The sequence below is a fragment of the Drosophila erecta genome, unplaced genomic scaffold (genome assembly GCF_003286155.1).
Source record: "Drosophila erecta strain 14021-0224.00,06,07 unplaced genomic scaffold, DereRS2 tig00000055-arrow-pilon, whole genome shotgun sequence".
Lineage (NCBI taxonomy): Eukaryota > Metazoa > Arthropoda > Insecta > Diptera > Drosophilidae > Drosophila > Drosophila erecta.
This window is the reverse complement of record NW_020825200.1, coordinates 2,891,665-2,913,500: the sequence shown is the minus strand read 5'-3', so window position 1 is coordinate 2,913,500 and position 21,836 is coordinate 2,891,665. Positions and strand designations below refer to the sequence as shown.

General features: G+C 43.5%; 1 protein-coding gene across 1 annotated transcript in view; it reads right to left on the bottom strand.

Moving 5' to 3' along the window:
- LOC6543019 (transmembrane and TPR repeat-containing protein CG31690) overlaps positions 1-21,836 on the bottom strand; it is a 44,691-nt gene continuing 22,855 nt past the window's right edge. The window contains exons 3-9 of the mRNA XM_026979356.1: positions 17,173-17,283; positions 8,470-9,007; positions 7,564-8,401; positions 7,339-7,453; positions 620-1,100; positions 475-559; positions 1-415 (exon numbers count right to left, since the gene is read on the bottom strand). Coding sequence (XP_026835157.1) covers positions 75-415; positions 475-559; positions 620-1,100; positions 7,339-7,453; positions 7,564-8,401; positions 8,470-9,007; positions 17,173-17,283 — 2,509 coding nt within the window. The 3' untranslated portion in view covers positions 1-74. The remainder of the gene's footprint in view (positions 416-474; positions 560-619; positions 1,101-7,338; positions 7,454-7,563; positions 8,402-8,469; positions 9,008-17,172; positions 17,284-21,836) is intronic.

The following is a 21,836-nucleotide window of genomic DNA, read 5'->3' as shown; positions in this document are numbered from 1 at the left end:
TTTTACAAAATATATACTCTTCTATCTAAAATTTATGTACATGCTGCGTTCCTAACATGTGACTCCACCGCTTCTCATTCGTTCTCGTCCTGGCGCACACTCATCCTGGCCAGATTTGCTCGGCTGATGGCATGTCCTGGCTGGAGCTCCAAGGCCTTGTGGTAGCACGCCACTGCTTCCTTCCGAAGACCACGCATCTGCAGGATGGCGCCCAGATTGGCATGGGCATGGGCAGCCAGCGGTTGCAGGGTGACCGCCTTTCGATACCACAGCTCCGCTTCGGCCAGGCGATTCAGCAGACGCAGTGCATCCGCCACGCAGGATTGCAGGATGTAATCCTGCGGCGCCAAGGCAGCGGCTCGCAAGCGAAGGCTAAGGGCTTCGTGATGCCGCTCCTGCTGCTCCAGGAAGTCGGCTGCAACGAAAAGTTATTGTCATATATACAAATTCGTATCACAAGTACAAGTAGCTTACCATAATGATGATGCGAACTGGGCTCCAGTGGCGCCAACTGCAGTGCTCTTTTGAACCAGGACTCTGCCTCCGCCAGGCGACTGCCCTGCAAGTCCAATAAAATATGTTATTACCTTATGATTGGGATTGCATGTGACACACTTACATTCCTGGCCAGCGTCTGGCCATAGGTGACATAGGCTGCCCCCTGCTCCGGCTGCAAATGCAGCGCCAGTCTCTGCTGATGCTCGGCCTCGGCCCAATCCTGCAGCTCCGCCAGGATTTCGCCGAGTCGCAGATGCAGCACCGCCCTCTGCCTTTGAGGCAGCACAGGCAGAGCTTTTAGGGATTCCTTCAGCGTCGCAGCAGCATCCCGCAGTCTTCCTTCGGAGCGGTAAAGGACACTCAGTTGCAGGTAGCAGGTGTAGCGTGCCTCCACGTGGGCCCCCCGATCCCGAACCCCATTCCCCTCCAGACGAGCTCCGGTCCGCAGCACCGAGATGGCTTCTGGCCGATGGTCGCCCAGGGAGATCAGGGATGTGCCCAGATTCAAGTAGGCCACCGCCAGCTGGGGTCGCAATTCGATGGCCCTGCGAAAGCATGGAACTGCCGAGCTGAAGTTCAGCTGCTTCTGGTGCACCACGCCCCTAAAATATGCCAAGGAAAACGGGGTTTAACATTTATCAGCCAAAGTGCATTTTCCCAAATTCCACCAATCATGCGGCTCTAAATTCTTAATGTTGAAAGCATTGCTGAAATGAATAGTTTTCGAATGCCTTAGGTAAAAGAGTGACTTTATTTCCATGCTGTCCATCTCGTTGTTGATGGCCTAAGCTGATGTTATTACTAAATTGTACCCAAATGTTTTACAGAATTAAGCATAAGCCATTCTGGCATTGCGGCTTACTTCTGCAGCCGAACAATGCACTTGAGTTGCCAAGGAAATGCACTCTTCATAGTTTTTGCTTTTCACTCAGCAGGAAGCGTAGAAAAAGTTGTTTGAAAAAATATGCGAAAAATATGGAAAAGAGAAACCAGTGAAAGTAAAGTTACTTAACTCGCGGGCTGAAGCCTCCAAAAGTGTTGGAAGTAAATTAACTTTGCGTTTGCTTTGCTGCGGTTCCCACGGGCTAATTGCAGAGTGCTGACCTTCAAGTTGATTTTAGCCGGCTTCATTAAATCAACGGACAGCTGGATTCCCCAACTCGCTGTGTACACTCGACCATATATTTCCATATATTTCGTATATATGCATATACCTATATCACTGTCGTCTGGCGGTTATCCCTTCACATCGCTACACATCCTGCAAACCCGGATGTCTGGGGGCCCAAAAATAGACAACACAAAGTTTCAACGGATCGCATGCATGGATAAGTGATTCTAAATAAAGGCAGCGTTTTGTTTGCCACATTCCAGAAGCATGTGGCGCTACAAAATGGTGCAAAATAAACCCAGGCCCAGATTGCTCCTATTTCTGCAAACCAGCCGCATCTGCAGCAGCAACCAAATAATTCAAACAAACAGCGAGTCCTGAAAATGTTGTGTTGAGTAGCGACAAGGCTATAAAATCAACAAGAGGGCCGTTTGTAAAGACTGCGGATTTGGACAAAAAGCGGATTATGTATTTCGAACTGGGATTTTTAAAATAGATACCTACAAATATTGATGTTTGACATAACGTCCAGTCAGGAATATTATTTTATTACAGAAATAAAATGTCTCATTAATAAGATTAACTTGCTCGTTTTACTACAAATTTGAATATCTTACATAAACATGGTTCTTTGTTTTAAATTCGGAAACTTTACCCACAAATTGAATAAATACATGAAAAAAGTAATGCACGATTCTGTTGTTTTAGTCTGGTATAGCAAATAAGGAACCCTTTTCAGAAAAACCTACCAATTCACATTGTCATCATGGGATGACTTTTAATATGGGAAGCTTTCTTTTATTTGCGAAATTTACATATCCCACCCATGGATTTTCCGATTAGCTTTTCCACCAGATACTAGATACTATATAGTAGATACTAGATACTCCACTCTGGAGTGGGTGTGAGCAAACTTTTCAATGAACACTCGCATATGCCGCCGCATGGAGAGCTGAATTTGTTTAAATTTTATTTTCGAATGAGCAGCCATTCGACATTCCATGCTGAAAATCCCTCGTTGCCCACAATTTCATTCCCCGATTTTCCGAGCTCTCTCTCTAAAATTTGTATGCTGCATTGGGGCTGCATTTTCACAGCAAGGAGGAAAAAAAATAGATGTGGGGGAAATAAAACAAGCGAAAAAAGGAGCCGAGTGAATGCATGCGAATTGCAAGCGAACAACGCATGGATTTGCTCAACTGAATATTGAGTATTCTATTTTATACCATGCCATGCCATTCGGGCCAAAAGAAAAACAAGCCATGTTATTCTATTTATTTTCATGGGTCTCCCCCATTTTCCGCCCTGTTTTTTTTTGTTTCTTTTTGCAGGTAAGCAAACGGTAGCTGAACGAAAATAAAACGAGCAGAAAGAGTGAAAACGAGAAATCGAATTATACAGCTCAGTGATTTTTTGGTTTTGGTGTTTGGCTGTCTGTTACTTTGACTTTCCATCACCCATTTCCGCCCACCACCCAACCGTTCCTTTGCTGTGGCATTTGGCATTTTGCAGCTAAAAATCAGAGCATCCCCGTCCGGCCCAGGAGCACAACAAATCCCTGACAGTTGACTGGCGCATCAGAAACAGAAACAGGAGCTGGAGCTGAGGAGCTGAGGAGCTGAGGAGCTGCTCCTTGCAACAGGCAGCAACAGGATGCTTTATGTTCCGGGTGGAGGCGGCACGTGGCGGGATCGGAAAATCCATAGCCACAGGGCGCAAGGTGCCGGCTAGAGATATCCCGGCTATTGATGGCTTACGAGTAAATAATGTACAAACAGCTGCTTATCCGCAACGCACTGGCACCCCGGAGCTACGTTCCCGGTTGGTTTTTAAAGGGTGGCCACCAGCCACCAGCCACCAGCCACCGGGGTTGAAGGCCACCTGGCATTGATTTTCGATTAGAAAATTCTTAAACACCCCACCACTTCATCACGAGCCATCGAAAATTCACAGCTCGCCACAGCGCTTAAAGCTTCATTATGTAAATGCTTCAATCTGCTCTTATGACTTTTAGATTAGAGAGTTGTAAAATTCATAGCTCTAGAGTATTAAAACAGTACCTAAAAGAAGTTTGCAACAAAATAGTTAGCCAGTCAGGATACTAAAACAAAGCTAAAAGCACCTTTATAATGGTTACACCAGCCAACTAAGACTTGAGTTTCCAAAGCTATAAGGTGCCTCTTCCTTAAAATGGAATATTGCATGGTGTAGCCAAATCGGAGGCCATGGAAAAGAGGCTGCATTCTGCAAGTGGACTGGGCAAAAATTCAATCAGACAACTTTTCGATAAGCTGCAAAGGCAACGCAGCCTTTGGGAGTGGGAAAGTGGGGAAGTGGGCGAGAAAAGCGTTTTAAACTTTCCACGGCACTAAAATGAAATCTCTGCCTGGGCTTCCCAGCACTTTGGACTTGGTCAGGGGCCAATGTGCCAGCGGCTAGGCATCCGGAGTAGGAGTGGAAGTAGGATCCAAAGCCATTGCCCGCCATTCACCCACTGAGTTGGCCAACGTCTAGTGTATCGTTTTGAGCCAAGTTAATAACCTGCAGGCTAGCGAAGCCTTAGCAGTTATGAAGTTCGCGCTTTGCTTTTATGTCATTGACATTATTTGAAATTTTATCTAAGCCGTCAACAGTTGTATTTTTCTTTCTCCTGCTTTCTCCTCCGTTCTTGGCTTTTTCATATTTTTTACAAGGGTCTTCCCCGAGGATTATAAAGGATATTGCGGCGCGGCAGTAGATTTTGCGCCGAGAACTTGTTACCCAATTAGAACAGACATGTAAATAGACTTTAGATGGGTGATACAGATCATTATAGTGATAAAATATGTCTACCTTATCTTAAACGAAGATATACTGCTGTTTTTTCATATTTAAGTACCTTTTTCAGCACGCCTTTTATAAAAGTAAAACACTTTCTCGTTTTGCTCATCTCGTGATTTGTATACTCATCACAGCTCAGTGAGCAATAAATGAAAAATATTTATTGAATCTCATTCAGGCATTGTTAGAAAATGGTCATGCATAAAAACTACACTTTCTTTTTACAAAAAATCTTCGTGGGCATTAATGTAACAGTCTTCCATAAGCCGATAATCCGCTCATATATAAACACATCCACACAAATAAGCACTTTAAAGTGGCTTTTTTGGAGAGACGACGAGTGAACCAAATCGCTCTGGTTAAATATTTATTTAAATGAGGAAAAACAGAATTACTGCATATTTGGCTTCCATTGAAACAATGAGCTTAATACACTCACGGGGTTAACTTTTCCCTCCCTCCCAGTTTGCCATAGTTTTAGCATTCACTTTTCTCGAACTCGAAACGAAGGCAATTCGGCGCAAAACGATTATGGTATTCATGACTGAGGTAGGAGTATCCGTTCCCCAGATGCTGCCATTGTCCATGGCTCCCGGGAGTGCTCAGCAATTATTTGTATTGGGCTTGGGCTGGGCTCTGCAGCAGCCTTTTCCCCGGCGGAAAAGCTGGAAAAATGACTTGGCAAGCGAGCGAAAAGGGATTTACCTACAATTTGCCAAAGAAGCAAAGCGAACGGATTTATTCCGTGGGTCCTCGGCTCTCCTTTTTTGGAGCGTAAAGCCTATTATGTCAAACACAATAATCAACAACGAGCTGCAAGGCGACGGCAGCAACAGCAGCAGCAACAATAGTGACAACAGGGCGTATGAGCAACTTGGCTGCAAGGACACGCGGCTATTGGGAAAGGGTGTGAACTGTGAGGAGTGCGAGCAGCTCGAGGAGCGGCCGGCAGTGGAAATGACGTCCTGCATATTCAAAAGGAGTGGAGCAGTCAACTCACAAGCGCCACAGTGGTTGGTATGGTAGAAAAACTCAGCAAGGATGTGTGCTAAGTACTGGTAAGTAAGTTCCAAGTACTTAAAAGCTCGAAGGCTCTATCTGTTAATAAGGAATTAATTGTAGTTGGATTTATTACAACATGTAAAGATGTACTACATTCAATTTCCATTGTTAGCGTTAGTTGATTGCCACACTAATTGAATTCCACACATTTTTTGACAAGCACTTCCGCTTTTCTGCCCAGGGTGTCTTCGATACGGCGCCGAGTGGCATTCGTTAAGCGTTGGCATGTTTGCGCTTCTCTCGTAATGCATAGTACTGCTGCCCAAATCCCAGTGGAAGGACCAGCACGAGGACGAGGATGTGGCAGTCTGGGCACAGGGTGCTCAGTTGGCGGTCGCCGTTAGCGTCGATGCAACGAGTAAATTGCACTATGACTGTACAAAGCTGGCTCAGAGTGTGCCTGCTGTATGTCCAAAGTAGAAGTGTCATTGGCCCCGGAAAATGGAATGGGGAAGAAAATGGGGGTGGGAAAAGCCTGGGAAATGCGGGGGATAAGCAGGATGCCAGCGTCATGCGTCAGCAGTTTTATTTTCTCATATTGTTGCATCAAGTGCAGCTTGTAAGCAGAAATGCCAATTCCAGCCATGTTGTTACTAGTTTTCTATTCTGATTCTGATTCGGATTGGGATTCTCATTCTCATTCCAGTCGCAGATATGCCCTTGTTGTTATGTTTGTGCAGGATATTATATATGCCGGGGCTTTTGTTTATTTATTGTTTTAGACAAGGGAAAAAGTCTCGAAATGCCGGGGAATGCAATTGTCGCAGCTGCTGCTTTATTGCATTGCAGTACACATGTACGTGTTCGACTTTGGGCACCAAAGATCGCAGTCAAAAATGGATCTGGTTATAAATTAGACCTCTGCAGATTAAGGCACATTTTTCACAATCCAGTTTTCCATTTCGAAGGCCACTTACTTATGCATTTGTAATTTACAAATTTCCAACTAATCTTCAGCAAACATTTACCCAGCACATATTGGTATAGGCCCAATTCTAACTTTCTCGAGAACCCTTTAAATGGGGCATGTGCCTTCGATGGAAATACCAACTCCATGTGTACTTAGCAACCGGCCAGCAATTGCGAGTATCTCGAAGAATCAGAGTCTCACTCGTAAGCCCATTCAGTTTTGGCCTAATTAACAGCATATCTGCAGGGGATTAGGGTGCGCAATGGCTCTTGCATTCATTTCAGTCGTATTGTTTCAAAGGTTCCGTTGCCGTTGCCCCACTCACAAAGGTACAAAAGGAGTACAACCGGCGGGTAAATGGGAAAAGCGGGGCGGGGCGGGGCGGGGCGGTGCGTGGCTGTGGGCGGTTAAAAAACTGAAACCAGCAGCTATTTGCTGTTGATGGCTGCCGAGTGCATGCAAATTGCCACCCAAAAGATGCAAAACATGTGCCCCCTGCGCTGCGCTGAAACTAAAGTTTCTGACCGAGTTGATTTGTATGCGCGTTGCATCTGGGCAGTCTTCTCATTCGCCCAGCCACCCACTTTTTTGTCGCTTTTCCTCAGATGTTGTCCGAACGTTTTTGCCGGCAAACGGAAGAGGGAACAGAACAGCGACTACAGAAGCATCTGCCACTTCGGCATTAAGAGCAGCCTCCACACCTTCGCACCCCTGACCCACCATCGCACCACCCAAATGCCCAAGGTCGCGACAGCCATTCACTTTGTGCTTTTGAATTTTCAAAAGACTGCCAGCAAAAACTGACATCATTTTGTGGATTCAGGTTTCATGTTACGCGGCTAAGGCGCGAGTCGCGCTTCAAAATGCAAAGGGTTTCTCGGGGTTTTTGGGTTTCGGGTTTTGGGGACCACCTCACATGGTGGTAGCGTTTACTCACAGATTAAAGTGAGCATCAGCCATGGTGGGCCGGTGTCCAAGGGCCATCCTCAGAGCGAGTTCCGCATCCTCGTATCTTCCTTGGGCACTCAGTACGCTGCCCAGGTTGCCCAGAGCTGAAAAAAATACAAAAGCCATGGATTATACTTTTGCCAAAATGTGTAGATAGATCAAAAATATTTATAGTATTTTGTTGATATAAATAACTGAGGAATGATGCACTCACCCTTTGGAGGATTTATAGCGATGGCGCTGCGGAATAGCTGCTCCTCATGCCGCCAATCCCAGTTGCGCCTGCAGGTGCGCAGTCCATGGACACCAAGGAGCAGTGCCAGGCCGCAGAGGAGCATCAGCCGGGAGCGCCGGGAGCTATTGACGCGCTGCCAGAGACGGCCGAAACCGAGGCCAAAGAGCAGACAATAGCCAACACTCGGCAGATAGAGCACCCTTTCGGCCATTACAAATCCCACGTAGAAGAGCAGATTGCTGGCGGGCAGGAACGGCAACACCAGGAAGGCAGTGCCCAAGATGGGGGCTGCTGTCCATGCTGTCCAGCTTTTCGAGGCGGAGGAGGTGGAGTAGATTGCTGACGCAGAACGATAGCTGGGGGCAGAGAGCTGATGGTGGCAGTCGCAGGTGAGGCCCAGCCAGGTGTGGCAGCTATTGGCGCCCAATCGCCTCAATAGGGGCAGCGAAATGTGCGCCACCTCCGCAAAATCCATCGGTGTGGCTGACCTACGCAGTCCAGATCCCTTCCACAGTAAGGCAACTAAGGTTCCGTAGAAGCCAGCCGTCAGGATATTTCGGGCATCCCAAAGCGTTCTGATCCGCGGCACAGCCTCCATGCCCCAGTCGAAGCTCAGCTCCTGTGGCCAGAGCAGAATGCGACAGTTGGCCACTGGCAGGTACAGAAAAGTTAGCGTCCTTGTCCAAAAACAGGATTCATGGGCCGTCGGATTATCGGCGGCCGAAAAGGCGGTGGAGGGGCGTGGCAGGAGGCTCAGTCGACAGTAGAGGGCGCACAATAGTGTAAATCCCAAAATGCTGAGCGAACGCAAGCGGTGCTGCAAGTTGAAAGGAGTTAATCAAATTACTTGTCATATTGGGCAAAGCATCCATCACACACACACACCTTATCGCTGTTTTCGCGACCGACAGGCGACAGGACATCGCACAATCCGCACAGGAGCAGCGCCGTGATGGCCGTCTCCTTGCAGAGAAGTGCCGCCAGCGCCAGGACAATGGTCAGAATGAGGGATCCCCACTCGCGGTTCAGCATGTGCCGACGGTAGGAGAGGTAGACGAGCAGGTAGCAAACACAGGCGGCCAAATCCGCCCTGCCCACCAGGCCGGCAACCGCCTCCGTGTGGGCGGGATGGACGGCGAACAGTGCGCCGGCGGCCAGGACTCCCATTCGAGATGGCAGGAGCGTGGTCGCCACCAGGACCACCAGACACGTGGCCACACAGTGGAGCATTACGTTGACCAGGTGATAGCCCATGGGTGCCATTCCGCCAGCGAGGAAGTTCAGCCGGAAGCTGAGCACGCACAGCGGTCGCCAGGAGCCGTGGGATCCACTGTCCATCAAGGGAGTGCCCCAGAAGTCGTTCCGCCAAAGATTGGCCAATGGGCGAGCTCCTGTCACGTCGCCATTCGCCAAGATGGCGCGCCTGCAAAAAAAAGATAGAAGGAGGAACGCAAAGATTTATGCTGGTACACTGACGCAAAATACTTAAAATTACAAAAGATATTTGATATTTAAAGAAATTTAAAAATATATGATATCGTGAGTATATAATATGGAATACAAGAGTATTTCCTTAAATAATGTTACGCTCTTGAACTAATTAAAATTAAATTGACATAGGTTTGTTATAATAAGCCACATTTGGTGTTAATTTTGTGGCTCCTCGTTTCCGGAAAATGATATGTAGGCGTTCGGCTCACATTACCTCTGCCCGGAACGGACAACAACAACCTGTGGCACACCTGTCCAATTAATTAAAATGATTAATTGTACAGCCAGGACTTGGTATACGAGTATCTCTCCATTTCCCACCTCCCATCTGCAGTTGCCCAAAGTAGCCCCAAGTTGACTCCTTTCGTCTCGACTTTCCTGCTACACGAAACCGGAGAGTCCTGAATTCTATGGGGCCACTTGAGTCTACGCCTCCTGTCCTTTTTATTTTGCTTTTACTTAGATTGGTTGAAACTTTGCGGTGGGGAATGTTTGTTGGGCAAACGGTTATAATAATGTACTTAACTTTGATTTATTCTAAAATAGTGAAAAATAGTTTCAATTAGTACTTGGAATTTTTTAGCCTGGTTTTTTTTTTACGTATTCATTAACGAAAGACACTTTTTTTATTGATAGCGTGTGCCATGGTCTGCTGTATTTACTCGTGGCAATTTTATGTCTGGCCATTTGTATTGTCCTTTTGTTTTTGCACTCGGCATAAATATTGTTAAAGTGCCAAGCGACAGTTGACTCGCCTGCCCCGCCCTCGTTTTCGAGCGACCGCCCCTCGTCCTTGCTGTGCACTTGCCACTTGATTAATTGCCGATTTGTTGGCGTATTTTGTGCCTTTGTTGTAAAACAGTACACACACACACTGAAACACACACCTACAAGCGAGCACAAACAGCAGAACCGGTGTCATTGTATTAGGGTGTATTAGGGTGGTGGAAGGTCCTTGGTAATTGCCTCGCCGTTGTAGCGCTCCTTGTTGTCCTAATCGATTTGGCCGGCACAGTGGCTCCGGGTCAGGTGGCCATATAATCAGGGTTAGTTTGTTATCGGCGTTGTTGCTGCTGTTTTGTGGCAATTTATAGAGGGCTTGCAATAATACCTTGGCCATTTTATGCATAATTAGTTTTTAGATGTGCCCAGCAAATGTCATTAATTAACTTTCCAACTTTGCACAGGGCGGCTCGCAGTTGAGTTTAGAGGACAGCATTGTCCGCAACAATATTGCATCAATATATTTATCAATGTCACTCGATTCACTTCGATTGGATAACTTTTGAGAGATATAAATGACACAGGGTTGGGTAAATGTTAATCATTAACTTTTAGCTTAAATGTTTGCTGTTTGGCAAAAAGTTAATAGTCCTGTTTAATCTTTGTGGGCGCTAATATTAAAATTCAATCAAATGGCTTGAAGCACAAAATATTTTCCATTAATAAATTGTATGTATTTACATTGCATATTTGCCGATTTGATGGGCCATCAATTAATTATGCTTATTTTATTGGTTGAAATTTGTAAAAATAAAATTCGTTTGATTTCTCGCTTAAAGTCACATTTTTAATACCAGAAACAAGTTTCGTTTCATTTCACAACTGTAAAACAAGATTGAATGATATAGTCGAGTTTCCCGACTATCAGATACCCGTTACTCAGCTAGTGGAAGTGCAAACGACAAATTTCAACATTTCCTGGAATATCGGTAGGGAAAAAAAATTATATATGTAATGAAGAAAAACTTAAAATTTTTTTAAAAGTGTGGGCATCGGATTTATACAACATCATCACATCAAAAAAATCACAAAAAATTTAAAAAAAATAAATTTCTAAATTTGAATGCAGATATTTAGAGAATTGCGCCAGAAACATTTAGAGGTATACCACTTCAAAATCCGATGAAGATAAGTTGAGTTATGGAATTTAGAACTTCAGCCTTGGGACATTTCTCAATTTTTTTGAATAACTACAATATCATGCATCAGAAAAATGACAAAAAAATTGAAAAAAATTTGATTTCTAAATTTGAATGCAGATATTTAGAAAATTCCGCTAGAAACATTTAGAGGTATGCCACTTCAAAATCCGATCAAGATAAGTTGAGTTATGGAGTTTAGAACTTCAGTCTTGGGACATTTTTTTTAATTAACTACAATATCATACATCAGAAAAATGACAAAAAAATTGAAAAAAAAATGATTTCTAAATTTGAATGCAGATATTTAGAGAATTGCGCCAGAAACATTTAGAGGTATGCCACTTTAAAATCCGATCAAGATAAGTTGAGTTATGGAGCTTAGAACTTCAGACTTCGGACATTTTTTTGAATCACTACAATATCATACATCAGAAAAATGACAAAAAAATTGAAAAAAATTGATTTCTAAATTTGAATGCAGATATTTAGAGAATTGCACCAGAAACATTTAGAGGTATGCCACTTCAAAATCCGAGTAAGATAAATTGAGTTATGGAGTTTAGAACTTCAGCCTTGGGACATATCTCAATTTTTTTGAATCACTACAATATCATACATCAGAAAAATTACAAAAAAATTGAAAAAAATTTGATTTCTAAATTTGAATGCAGATATTTAGAGAATTGCGCCAGAAACATTTAGAGGTATGCCACTTTAAAATCCGATCAAGATAAGTTGCGTTATGGAGCTTAGAACTTCAGACTTCGGACATATCTCAATTTTTTTGAATCACTACAATATCATACATCAGAAAAATGACAAAAAAATTGAAAAAAAATTGATTTCTAAATTTGAATGCAGATATTTAGAGAATTGCGCCAGAAACATTTAGAGGTATGCCACTTCAAAATCCGAGTAAGATAAATTGAGTTATGGAGTTTAGAACTTCAGCCTTGGGACATATCTCAATTTTTTTGAATCACTACAATATCATACATCAGAAAAATGACAAAAAAATTGCAAAAAAAATTGATTTCTAAATTTGAATGCAGATATTTAGAGAATTGCGCCAGAAACATTTAGAGGTATGCCACTTTAAAATCCGATCAAGATAAGTTGAGTTATGGAGCTTAGAACTTCAGACTTGGGACATTTTTTTGAATCACTACAATATCATACATCAGAAAAATGACAAAAAAAATGAAAAAAAAAATGATTTCTAAATTTGAATGCAGATATTTAGAGAATTGCGCCAGAAACATTTAGAGGTATGCCACTTCAAAATCCGAGTAAGATAAGTTGAGTTATGGAGTTTAGAACTTCAGTCTTGGAACATTTTTTTGAATCACTACAATATCATACATCGGAAAAATGATAAAAAAAATTAAAAAAAAATTTATTTCTAAATTTGAATGCAGATACTTAGAGAATTCCGCTAGAAACATTTAGAGGTATGCCACTTCAAAATCCGATGAGTAAAAGTTGAGTTATGGAGTATAGAACTTCAGCCTTGGGACCTTTTTTAATTTTTTTGAATTTCTACATCAGAAAAATTACAAAAAAATTAAAAAAAAAATAAATTTTTAAATTTGAATGCAGATTTTTAGAGAATTGCGCAAGAAACATTTAGAGGTATACCACTTCAAAATCCTATGAAGATAAGTTGAGTTATGGAATTTAGAGCTTTAGCCTTGGGGTATTTCTCAATTTTTTTGAATCACTACAATATCATACATCAGAAAAATGACAAAAAAATTGAAAAAAAATTGATTTCTAAATTTGAATGCAGATATTTAGAGATTTGCGTCAGAAACATTTAGAGGTATGCCACTTCAAAATCCGATTAAGATAAGTTAAGTTATGGAGTTTAGAACTTCAGCCTTGGGGCATTTCTCAATTTTTTTGAATCACTACAATATCATACATCAGAAAAATGACAAAAAAATTGAAAAAAAATGATTTCTAAATTTGAATGCAGATATTTAGAGAATTGCGTCAGAAACATTTAGAGGTATGCCACTTCAAAATCCGATTAAGATAAGTTGAGTTATGGAGTTTAGAACTTCAGCCTTGGGGCATTTCTCAATTTTAGTTAGGCGTTAGAGTTGGTGTAAAGCTGCATGCTTTTTTTCGGCTATTTGATCCTTATCAAGAATATATATACTTTATATTGACTTCCTTCTGCCTGTTACGTTCTTTTCAACGAATCTAGTATACCCTTTTACTCTACAAGTAACGGGTATAATTAATTTCATTCTGTTAAATAATGAAGTTATGTGCACTGATATTGATTTAAGCTTTTTTTAGCCCCAGGCTGTAGTTTTAGGTTCTTTTGGGGCACACAAGAGTTCAAAGGTCGTGCAAACAGAAACATATCCACTGCGCCTGGAGGCCATTGTGGGTTGGAAAGTCCAAAGAAAAGTCATGTGCAAACACATAAGTTAGAGAGCATTTTGAATAAAAATTGGGTTTTCAATTTAATATTTTATTTATCATTCGAATTTGAATGCCACGGCATGGGTGACCGGAAATGTGAATTGTGGCGGGTCTTGTGCACATGTGTGTGCAGTTCTTTCAGTGCCTGGATATGGTAATAAAAAACGAGGTGGTGCAGAATGGCGTTGCCACAAATTGGGTTTACAAATTCGCCGCAGGGACGTGCCCAACTATAAAGCAGTCTTATTGCCAAGGACCTGCGTCGCTGGTGCCTTTTTCTGTAAGTGGTTTTCGGGTGCGGGACGGAGCCCCACTCATCTACACTTCACTTCCAATTGGCATTCCGAAGAAACCAGCACCCCACATCAACCGATCCCTTTTAGTTTGCGCCAAAGCAGCCACAAAAATGTCCTCGAGAGCAAACAAATTCTTATCGGAAGAGCACAAAGCAAAAGCACAGAACGCAGATGAAGGAGCTGCTAAGTCGGAAATACTCGCATGCTGGGCACAGTTGTGGCTGAAATGCCAGGGCTTTCTATCATACAACTCAATTCAATACAATAAGAGATCATTTTACACGTTTTATACACCTAAAACTATTTTATTATTGCTGTTATAGATTGGTGGTAAGCAATAATATGCTTTCAAGGACATCCTCCACGATACGAGTATAATATTATGTATGCTAGCCAAAATTAGACATGGAATCCTAATCCTATGGCCGTTGTTGTACTACACCTAGCCAAATTTAGGGTATAACTAGTACTACTTCAGGCTGCAAGCGTTTCCAAGCTTCCTGCAGCTCAAAAACGAACCAAAAATGCTTCCACGCCTCATTTGCAAGGCGATGTCAAGGTAGCGTTCGAGTATAAAAGAAATTTCATTGCATACCTCAGGGCGGATGCACACAAAAGACGTCTATTTGCGCCGGGTACTACTCGTACGGGAATGGAGATGGGCTTAACTCCCGACCCATCGAGGGGTCGAAGGTGAAGTCAACTCGAAGTCAGCGTCAACATTATCGTCATCAGCAGAATTTCCGCAGTTCCTTTTTTTGTGCTTTATCATCGTAACTAGTGAGTGAATAGCAACAACCAAAACATCAACACCCACCGACAACAACAACTGGGGAGGGGGAGTGCGGTAGGTGGGCGGACTGGAGGGGCGGCAGCAACAACAATGGCCGGCTTGAAGCAGCTTACAAGTGCGGCATGTTGCTGCCCTTATCGCTCGCTTTTCACTCCCAACTCAGCCAGGAGGCCAGAGACAGGATCAGGATTCTGAGGAGAAAGCGGAGACAGAGGAGCAGGAACCAAGTCCCAGGCAATCGAGGAGGAACAGCCAGCCACAACGCACACGCTGCACAGTGGCACCAAAGACCATTGTTTGGTAATCAACTTTATGGAACATTGAATCTTACTAATATATAAATATAAATAAATACGAGTGCTGTATTTGGTTAATTAAAAACTCACTGGGTATAGAAGGTAATTTTCAAATCCTTAGATCTTTATCCACTTTTCCCAAGCTTTAGCCGAATATTTACGTTACCCTTTATATGACAAAATGTGCATAAATATTTGGACTTCCACGCCACTGTGTGGCTCATATGCCACACACAAAAGCACCAACAGGCAAACAGGACTGTGGTTGGCTTTTGTTGAAGACAATATATCATAGCATCAGCACCGAATGTGGACACCATTCAGTGCCTGCCCCACCGCTTTCCCATTTCCCCCGCCCATTTCCCTGGCTACCCACAACATTTGTATTTGCTGCTGCCGCTGTGCTTATGTAAAGTGAAAATTTTCGATTTTATATAGGTACAAGAAAAAAGAGCACCCATTTCGGCTACTCTGCTGGCAAACGAACACCCATCAAAACACCCACCCGTCGCTTGTGAGGAGCGGAGTGCCTAGCGTCCGGTGGTTGTGTGCCATCAAAATTACGTATACGTAACGTTGTTACTGCTGTTGTTGAATTTTTACAGCCGCTGTTGCTGCTGCCGTTCTTATTGTTGTTGTTGTTGTCGTTGTCGCTGTCCTTTTAATACGGCACATAAATTATTGTAAGACTGCAGATTGGGGGCTGTTTGGCAGGGATTTTTTGTACCTTTTTGGAAAATGGAAATATATCAACTTGAAGGTGTGAATCGGGCGACCAATAAAAGCAGGCACATTAAAGTCGCAAGGACCTCTTTAAAAGGTTAGAGCACAAATATTTGGCCGCAGCGTAAACGGAAGTAAAAGAGTGCGCCACCAATCACACATAATTATATCCCATTAGCTCAATTATTGACAAACTTCTCGATCACCACACTTTATCAAAAAGTTGCCAGCCATAACTTATTAAAATCTCATATCTCCCTTTTAACAATTGCCAGCAACAGAGCTTCCCAGTGCCAAAACACTTTCCTTCCCCTCCAGCAGCCCGATTCCATTGGTCTTTTTCCAGTTGATAGGAAACAAATTGAAGGGAATTCTGCCATTTAATAAATCATGTTTTGTCTGGCCCGGCTTGACAATAATAACTTGTGCTCGTGTGGTCATGTGGCCATGTTGTGGGATGACCGCAGAGCGTACGAAAGGACTAGCCGATAGGTAGGTGCCTGCACTGAGAGAAATTAGCCAAATTTTCTACGATTCTTGCTAATGAATCTCTTTGAATCACTTTTGCTCAAACTATATTATTTCTCAGTGCTCAGAACCAGGCACCGGTTCCAACTGCGTGAAAGTGACCGCAGGACCTTCCGCCCGAGCAAAAAACATAAACTCGCATCCAACTTTTCCGTGTGGCACTAAGGGGAAGCTGAGTTACATAAGTTGCGTTTATTATTTTCCTCGAAAGTGTGTGCGTGCGTGTGTGTGGCGGTAAGTTTTGCGCTTGTTTTCTGGACAGCACAAAATAACGAGCAACGGCCAAGGCATCGAGCTGAGCACTTTGTGCATATCTGGCCCAGCCCACTGCCACTCCCACTCCCAGCAACACATACATACGATGTATATACCCCAATCCGCCAGGACAATTGTTCGCTGGCATTGTAGTTGAGCCAGGAGCTGAACGGGAGTCACTTGCTTGCCAGCTTGGTCAGAAGGCAAAGCGGGTTGACTGCTGAATCCTAGGCGATGGAAGGGCTGGGCAAGTCCTTGGGGAAATTCCTGTCCATTGTACATGACTTTTGATATTTATGGGTAATTTCGTTTGCGTTTGCAGCATTTCAATGCGGCCAGGTGAGAGTGAGAAGTGCTGTGTGAAGATCCCAGGTTCCAGGTCCCAGCTCGCAGCTCCCAGCTCGGAGGGGCATAAATCAACATTTTGTTTTTTAATTTGCTCCATTGCCAACGCCGTCTGATTCCGAGGCTGATGCTGACAATGGCGATGGAGATGGGGATGGGGATGGCAGGGGATCTGGATGCACCGCATATATATCAACAATACCCAGGCGATAAGCCAGCAACTGGTCTGCTTCAAGTTTTACAATTAGGCGGGGCGAGAATTTATGATGGTGATTTTATCAAATAAATGGCGGCACTTGGCGCACAATTAATAATAAACTTTTGTATTTTTCGGCTGGCGTTTTTATGTTTCGTGTTGGCGACAAAGCGTTGCCATTGGCCATCAGGAAAATAAAGCGAAAAAGCCAAAGGACCAAGGACGAGGCAACCAAAAACGAGACCATTTACCTTCGTCAACCTGCTGACATATGGAATTTTTAATTCGGTTAAATTTTTCTCACCTGTCATCGTAGACAAATCCAGCGTTAAGTGTGTTTAGGTACAGGACAAAAGCGAGCGCCGAGCAGCCGGCGAGTCCTGCGAGGTCCTTGTGCGAAAGCGTTGGCGACATGCTGCAAGAGAGACAAGAAACAAGGCGAAAGTGAGACAGTCAGTCAGTCAGACAGACAGACAGACAGACAGACAGACAGAGAGACAGAGAATATAAATATAAAAGTCGAGTGTCATAAAATATATGCTGAAATTCATTCTCGAAGCCTCCTCCGGCAGCTACGGCAGCAACGGCAAGAACAAAGCACTTAATCCTGACTGAGACAGGTCCTCCGACTCGTCCAGCTGGGCCATTCTCTGCGGCATTTTCGTTATGACAACATTTACATATTTTCCTTTTTTATGCTGCCGATGCTGTTGCCGTTGCTGATGGCCTTAAGCACGGTTTAATTACTTAATTTTTTTTATTCTCGGTTAGCAAATTCAAGGTGGCCTCCATGGAATTTTTGATATTGTGTAAATACATTTAAAAGGGATTTATTGAGTTGTAATAAAGAGGTTTTTAAGATAAATGTGTTTACGTCAGAAATATTTCAACCAACTGTTATTAAGCTACTAATTGACTAGCATAAACCATTTAGTGTTCACTTATTTTCATCATTGAGCATTGACAGCTATTAAGGAATAATTACCTTTTTAGGGAAATCCTTTCGCCAACAAAGCACACCTATTTTTGGCCATCGAGCCCCTGCACAATCAGCAATCAAAACTGTTGAATGCAAACAAACCGAAACGCACGTGCCTAATGATTATTGCCGCAATGGGGCAAGGTATCCGAAATGGAATGGAGTGGAGTGGAATGATAAGGGACGCCGTTGCTCCGGCTGGACAAATGCCGCCATCATCGTCCTCATCGCCACCATTGACGTAGTTCCAGTGTAGTTGGCAGTGTGGTCAGCGTGTCTGTTCTGGCTGAACTCGTTTGTCATGGCATTCTTCGCTTTATATTAGCCGCAGACATGTTGTGTCTACGTGGAATCCGTCTATACAATTCCCCAGTGAAACCCCTTTCGAATAACCAGCGCCCGTTGTCGGAAATTAAATGTTACGACGACATTCTGGATCGTCCTGCCAAGCGAAACACCGAACATGCAATACTGGAGCTCAGGCTCTGAAATGCAGAATACGGCAATGGCATTCCCATTGTGCTGCTGCCCCCAACAAACCCATCCCGTAATCCCTAACCCCGTCCGGGCGAATCTCCATTCGCATCTGCTTTTGGGTGGTGTTGGCCATGCCTGTGTTGTTGTCATCATCACCATCAGCGCCATTTACGAATAATGAGTGTGGTTGGTGGCTCAGCGGCTCAGTGGGTCGCTGGATGGCTGGATGGTTGGGTGGTTGGGTAGCTGGGTAGCTGGGTATCTGGGTGGATGACTGGATGACTGGGCGGTGGATTCTCGGACCGGCTGGACAGTCATGCCTTGGTCAGGACACGAAAATTGTTATCTCGCACATTGCAGACGATTTCCGGCAGTCATTTGCCCACGTATGTATGTACACTGCGACTGTAACTCTGATCCAGGATCGGATTCAGATTCTGATTCAGATTCGGGCGCAGACGGGGTAATGCGAATTAACTTCGCACCAGTTGCAAATGACAATGGTCAACCAGGTAAAACCATTTATCAGATCGAAAGCACTAGTAAGTTGTAATAGTTTTGTTACCCTTTAATAAAAAGCAAGTCAAATTGTGTTGGTTTTTATTAAGTAAAAGCAAATCCTGGTAGTTTTACATCTTCCTATTTTGTTAGAGCAGCTCGTATTTCATTGAATTTATATTTATTTTAATATCAAAGTTCCTGGTAGCGTAACTAGGTTCCCAAAATAGTAGGATTTCCAGCTATTCTCGGCCCCCATTTATGAACACACAAATCCCTGAGACGAGCACGCCCACATCCTTTGAAGGAGCAACCAGTACGCTTGCAAGGACTCCCTTTTCGGCTTCGCAATGACGCTGCTAATGAGCTCTAATAACGATAATGACGCCCACGCAAATAGTAAATGTGAATACACATGCTCATATACGAGATACATTCATAAATACATCCATGGAATGGGAATGGGTCGGATGAATGGCCGTCATTTGCCGGGGATCATAATGGCTCTCTGGCCCAGGGGATGCAACTGATTGGCACTGTCGAGGATGAAAGCGATAGTTTGCCGGAATGTGCCTCTTAAATATAATGATTTCCCTAAAAATACCAAAGTGATTTTCGATGAAAACTGCTGAATGTCTATGCAAACTCATCAGTATCATTAGTTTTGGTACTTCTGCAATGATTCCTAAATAAGAATGACCTTAATAACTACGGAGGTTAGGCTGACCTAATTTTATGTTGTTTTAAAACTTGTTAGTTTGATTGAGATATCTAGTTTATAGTTCTGTTTTACATAACATTTATCACTTAGAGCATCATGTATCGTTCTTTATTGTATTGAATATTTTGCTCCTATGGCTGTTTAGTTACTTTACATTTAAATACCGATGTGCAAGCGTAACCACAAAAGAGCAAATTAATTGAAACAATTTAAACATAATTCGAAACGAATTAAACAAATATCCGCTACACAGACAAGGGCTTTCCTTTCGGGCTTTTTCCGGCGCTCTAATGACATCCCGTAATTCCCTACTGATACTTTAAATAACCGCCTTAATTAAATTTATTGATTTTTGCACTTTAAGCTTTGTTTGAGAGTTTGTTGTGCCTGCAGGCAAAACTTCAGGCCATGTCAGTGTCTTTCAAGTTCCGCGCAAACTTAACCCTGACAGACGCCGCCAGGTGTTGGTTGGGCCAAAAGTTGAGAACAAAGCGCAGACAGGACCTCCTTGAGCAGTCCAATTAATTTCGATTGTCGAAAATAAAGCGAGACAATCACAGGACGACGAGCGGCAAGTATATATTAATCAAATGGCGCCACAGACGAGGACAGCGGCAGAAGCGAGCAAAACGAGGACATCGAGCACCCTCCAGACGTGTCCTGTCTGCAGACATGAAGAGGCCTCAAGGTCCTGACGAAAGGCTCCTCAGCTGGCGTCGGGTATTACTTTGCTAATTTTCCTGCGCCAGACGCGCGCCATCTGTCCTTGTATCCTGGCGATGTATTTCTGCCCGGTAACTGTGCAAAATCCCAACTCGTTTACTAATCCTGCTATTTTAGTAGCTGGTTGAAGAAGATATTATGAAAAGTTTGGCCGGCCCTCGGAAATAACTTGTAAAGTATGCCATGCCAAATATATAAACGCCTGCTTTTGGACAGCTTCATAGGTCATAGAGCTTTGAGGAAAGGGTATCCGTTAGTCGCGTCCTTTTGCATTCCGCGCTGCATGCGGCCAAGGACGCGCTCGAGAAGTCAAAGTGCAATTAGCAGCAGCTCGCTTCTTTCGCTGGCTCCCCTTTTTATTTATCAGTGCAAATATTTATTTTCAATTTCGTATGCAAATGTCGCAGTCGAGCGTCCTCCATTAATCACAGCTGCACAGTTGGCGGCGTCGCGAGTGGGCGGAATGGAAAAAATAATTAGGTTGTCATGTTTACGGCGCTGAAATTAGCTGGCAGTATCGGGGCGGCACATCTTTGATGTTGATCTCGCGCAGCGCGAAGGAATTTGCAAAGGCGGAAATTTCCATGACTTTTCACTTTTTCACTTTTCACTTCCTCACTTGATTTTTTGTATTCCTACTTTATTCAGCTTTAGAGCTGACCCTGTTTCTGGGCCAACTGGAGGCGGACGGAAGTTGCAGCAAAATACGAGCGCAGCACACCTTAAACCGGATGCGGAAACATTATTCCCAAAATGTCAAAAAACATAACAGAAACCCATTAGACACACTTTGTTTCTGGGTCAGCCGGCAGACTTGCAACTTCCAAAAAGTGAAAAAGTGAAATCCCAGGCAGGGAAAAAGTCGAAGCTGTCTGAAGGGGAGAAATTGAAACAAAACGAGTTGAGTGGGTGGGCGGATGTACGGAAACTGACCAGGCCACTCTCTATTTCCCTCCTTCTCGCACTTTCCCTCTCTCTCTCTCTCTCTCTCTCTCTATTCGTCGCACTCGGTCTGTCTCTTTCTGTGTCCGAAAACCCGGTTCGCACGGAAATCAAGTTGTGTCAACAGCTTAAAAGCCAAAATGTAATAAGCCAGGGAAATGTAATGTAATAAAATATCAAATATAAAATGGCGATGGTCCTGGCAGGGGAGCATTTGTTGCCATTAAAGTTTTACTTTGAAATTGGAAGCAGAGGGCCTTTGCAAGTGGGCGGCAAAAGTGGGAGGTCGCAGCCAGCTGAGCATAAACCACTGAAGAAAGTCCAAGGACTGGGCTATAAAGATAGAGCTTAACTTGTATACCCTTACATGTAACAAAGAGGTTAAAATGTATATTAAAAGAAAAAATTGGGACAAAAAGGTTCACTGGCTCGTGGCATAATTTGAAGAATCTCCAATGGTGTTGTTAATTCCCAAAGTTCGTAAAAAGTGCTACCCCATCGAAAGGCGTGTAGAAAGTTTCGAATGCATAAATAAAGCCGCAAAAAGCGATTAAAATCTGTGCTACAGCTGGCAAATAAATAATATTGTGGCAAGCTTAAGGCCAAAGTAAATATGCTCGTGCCAAGT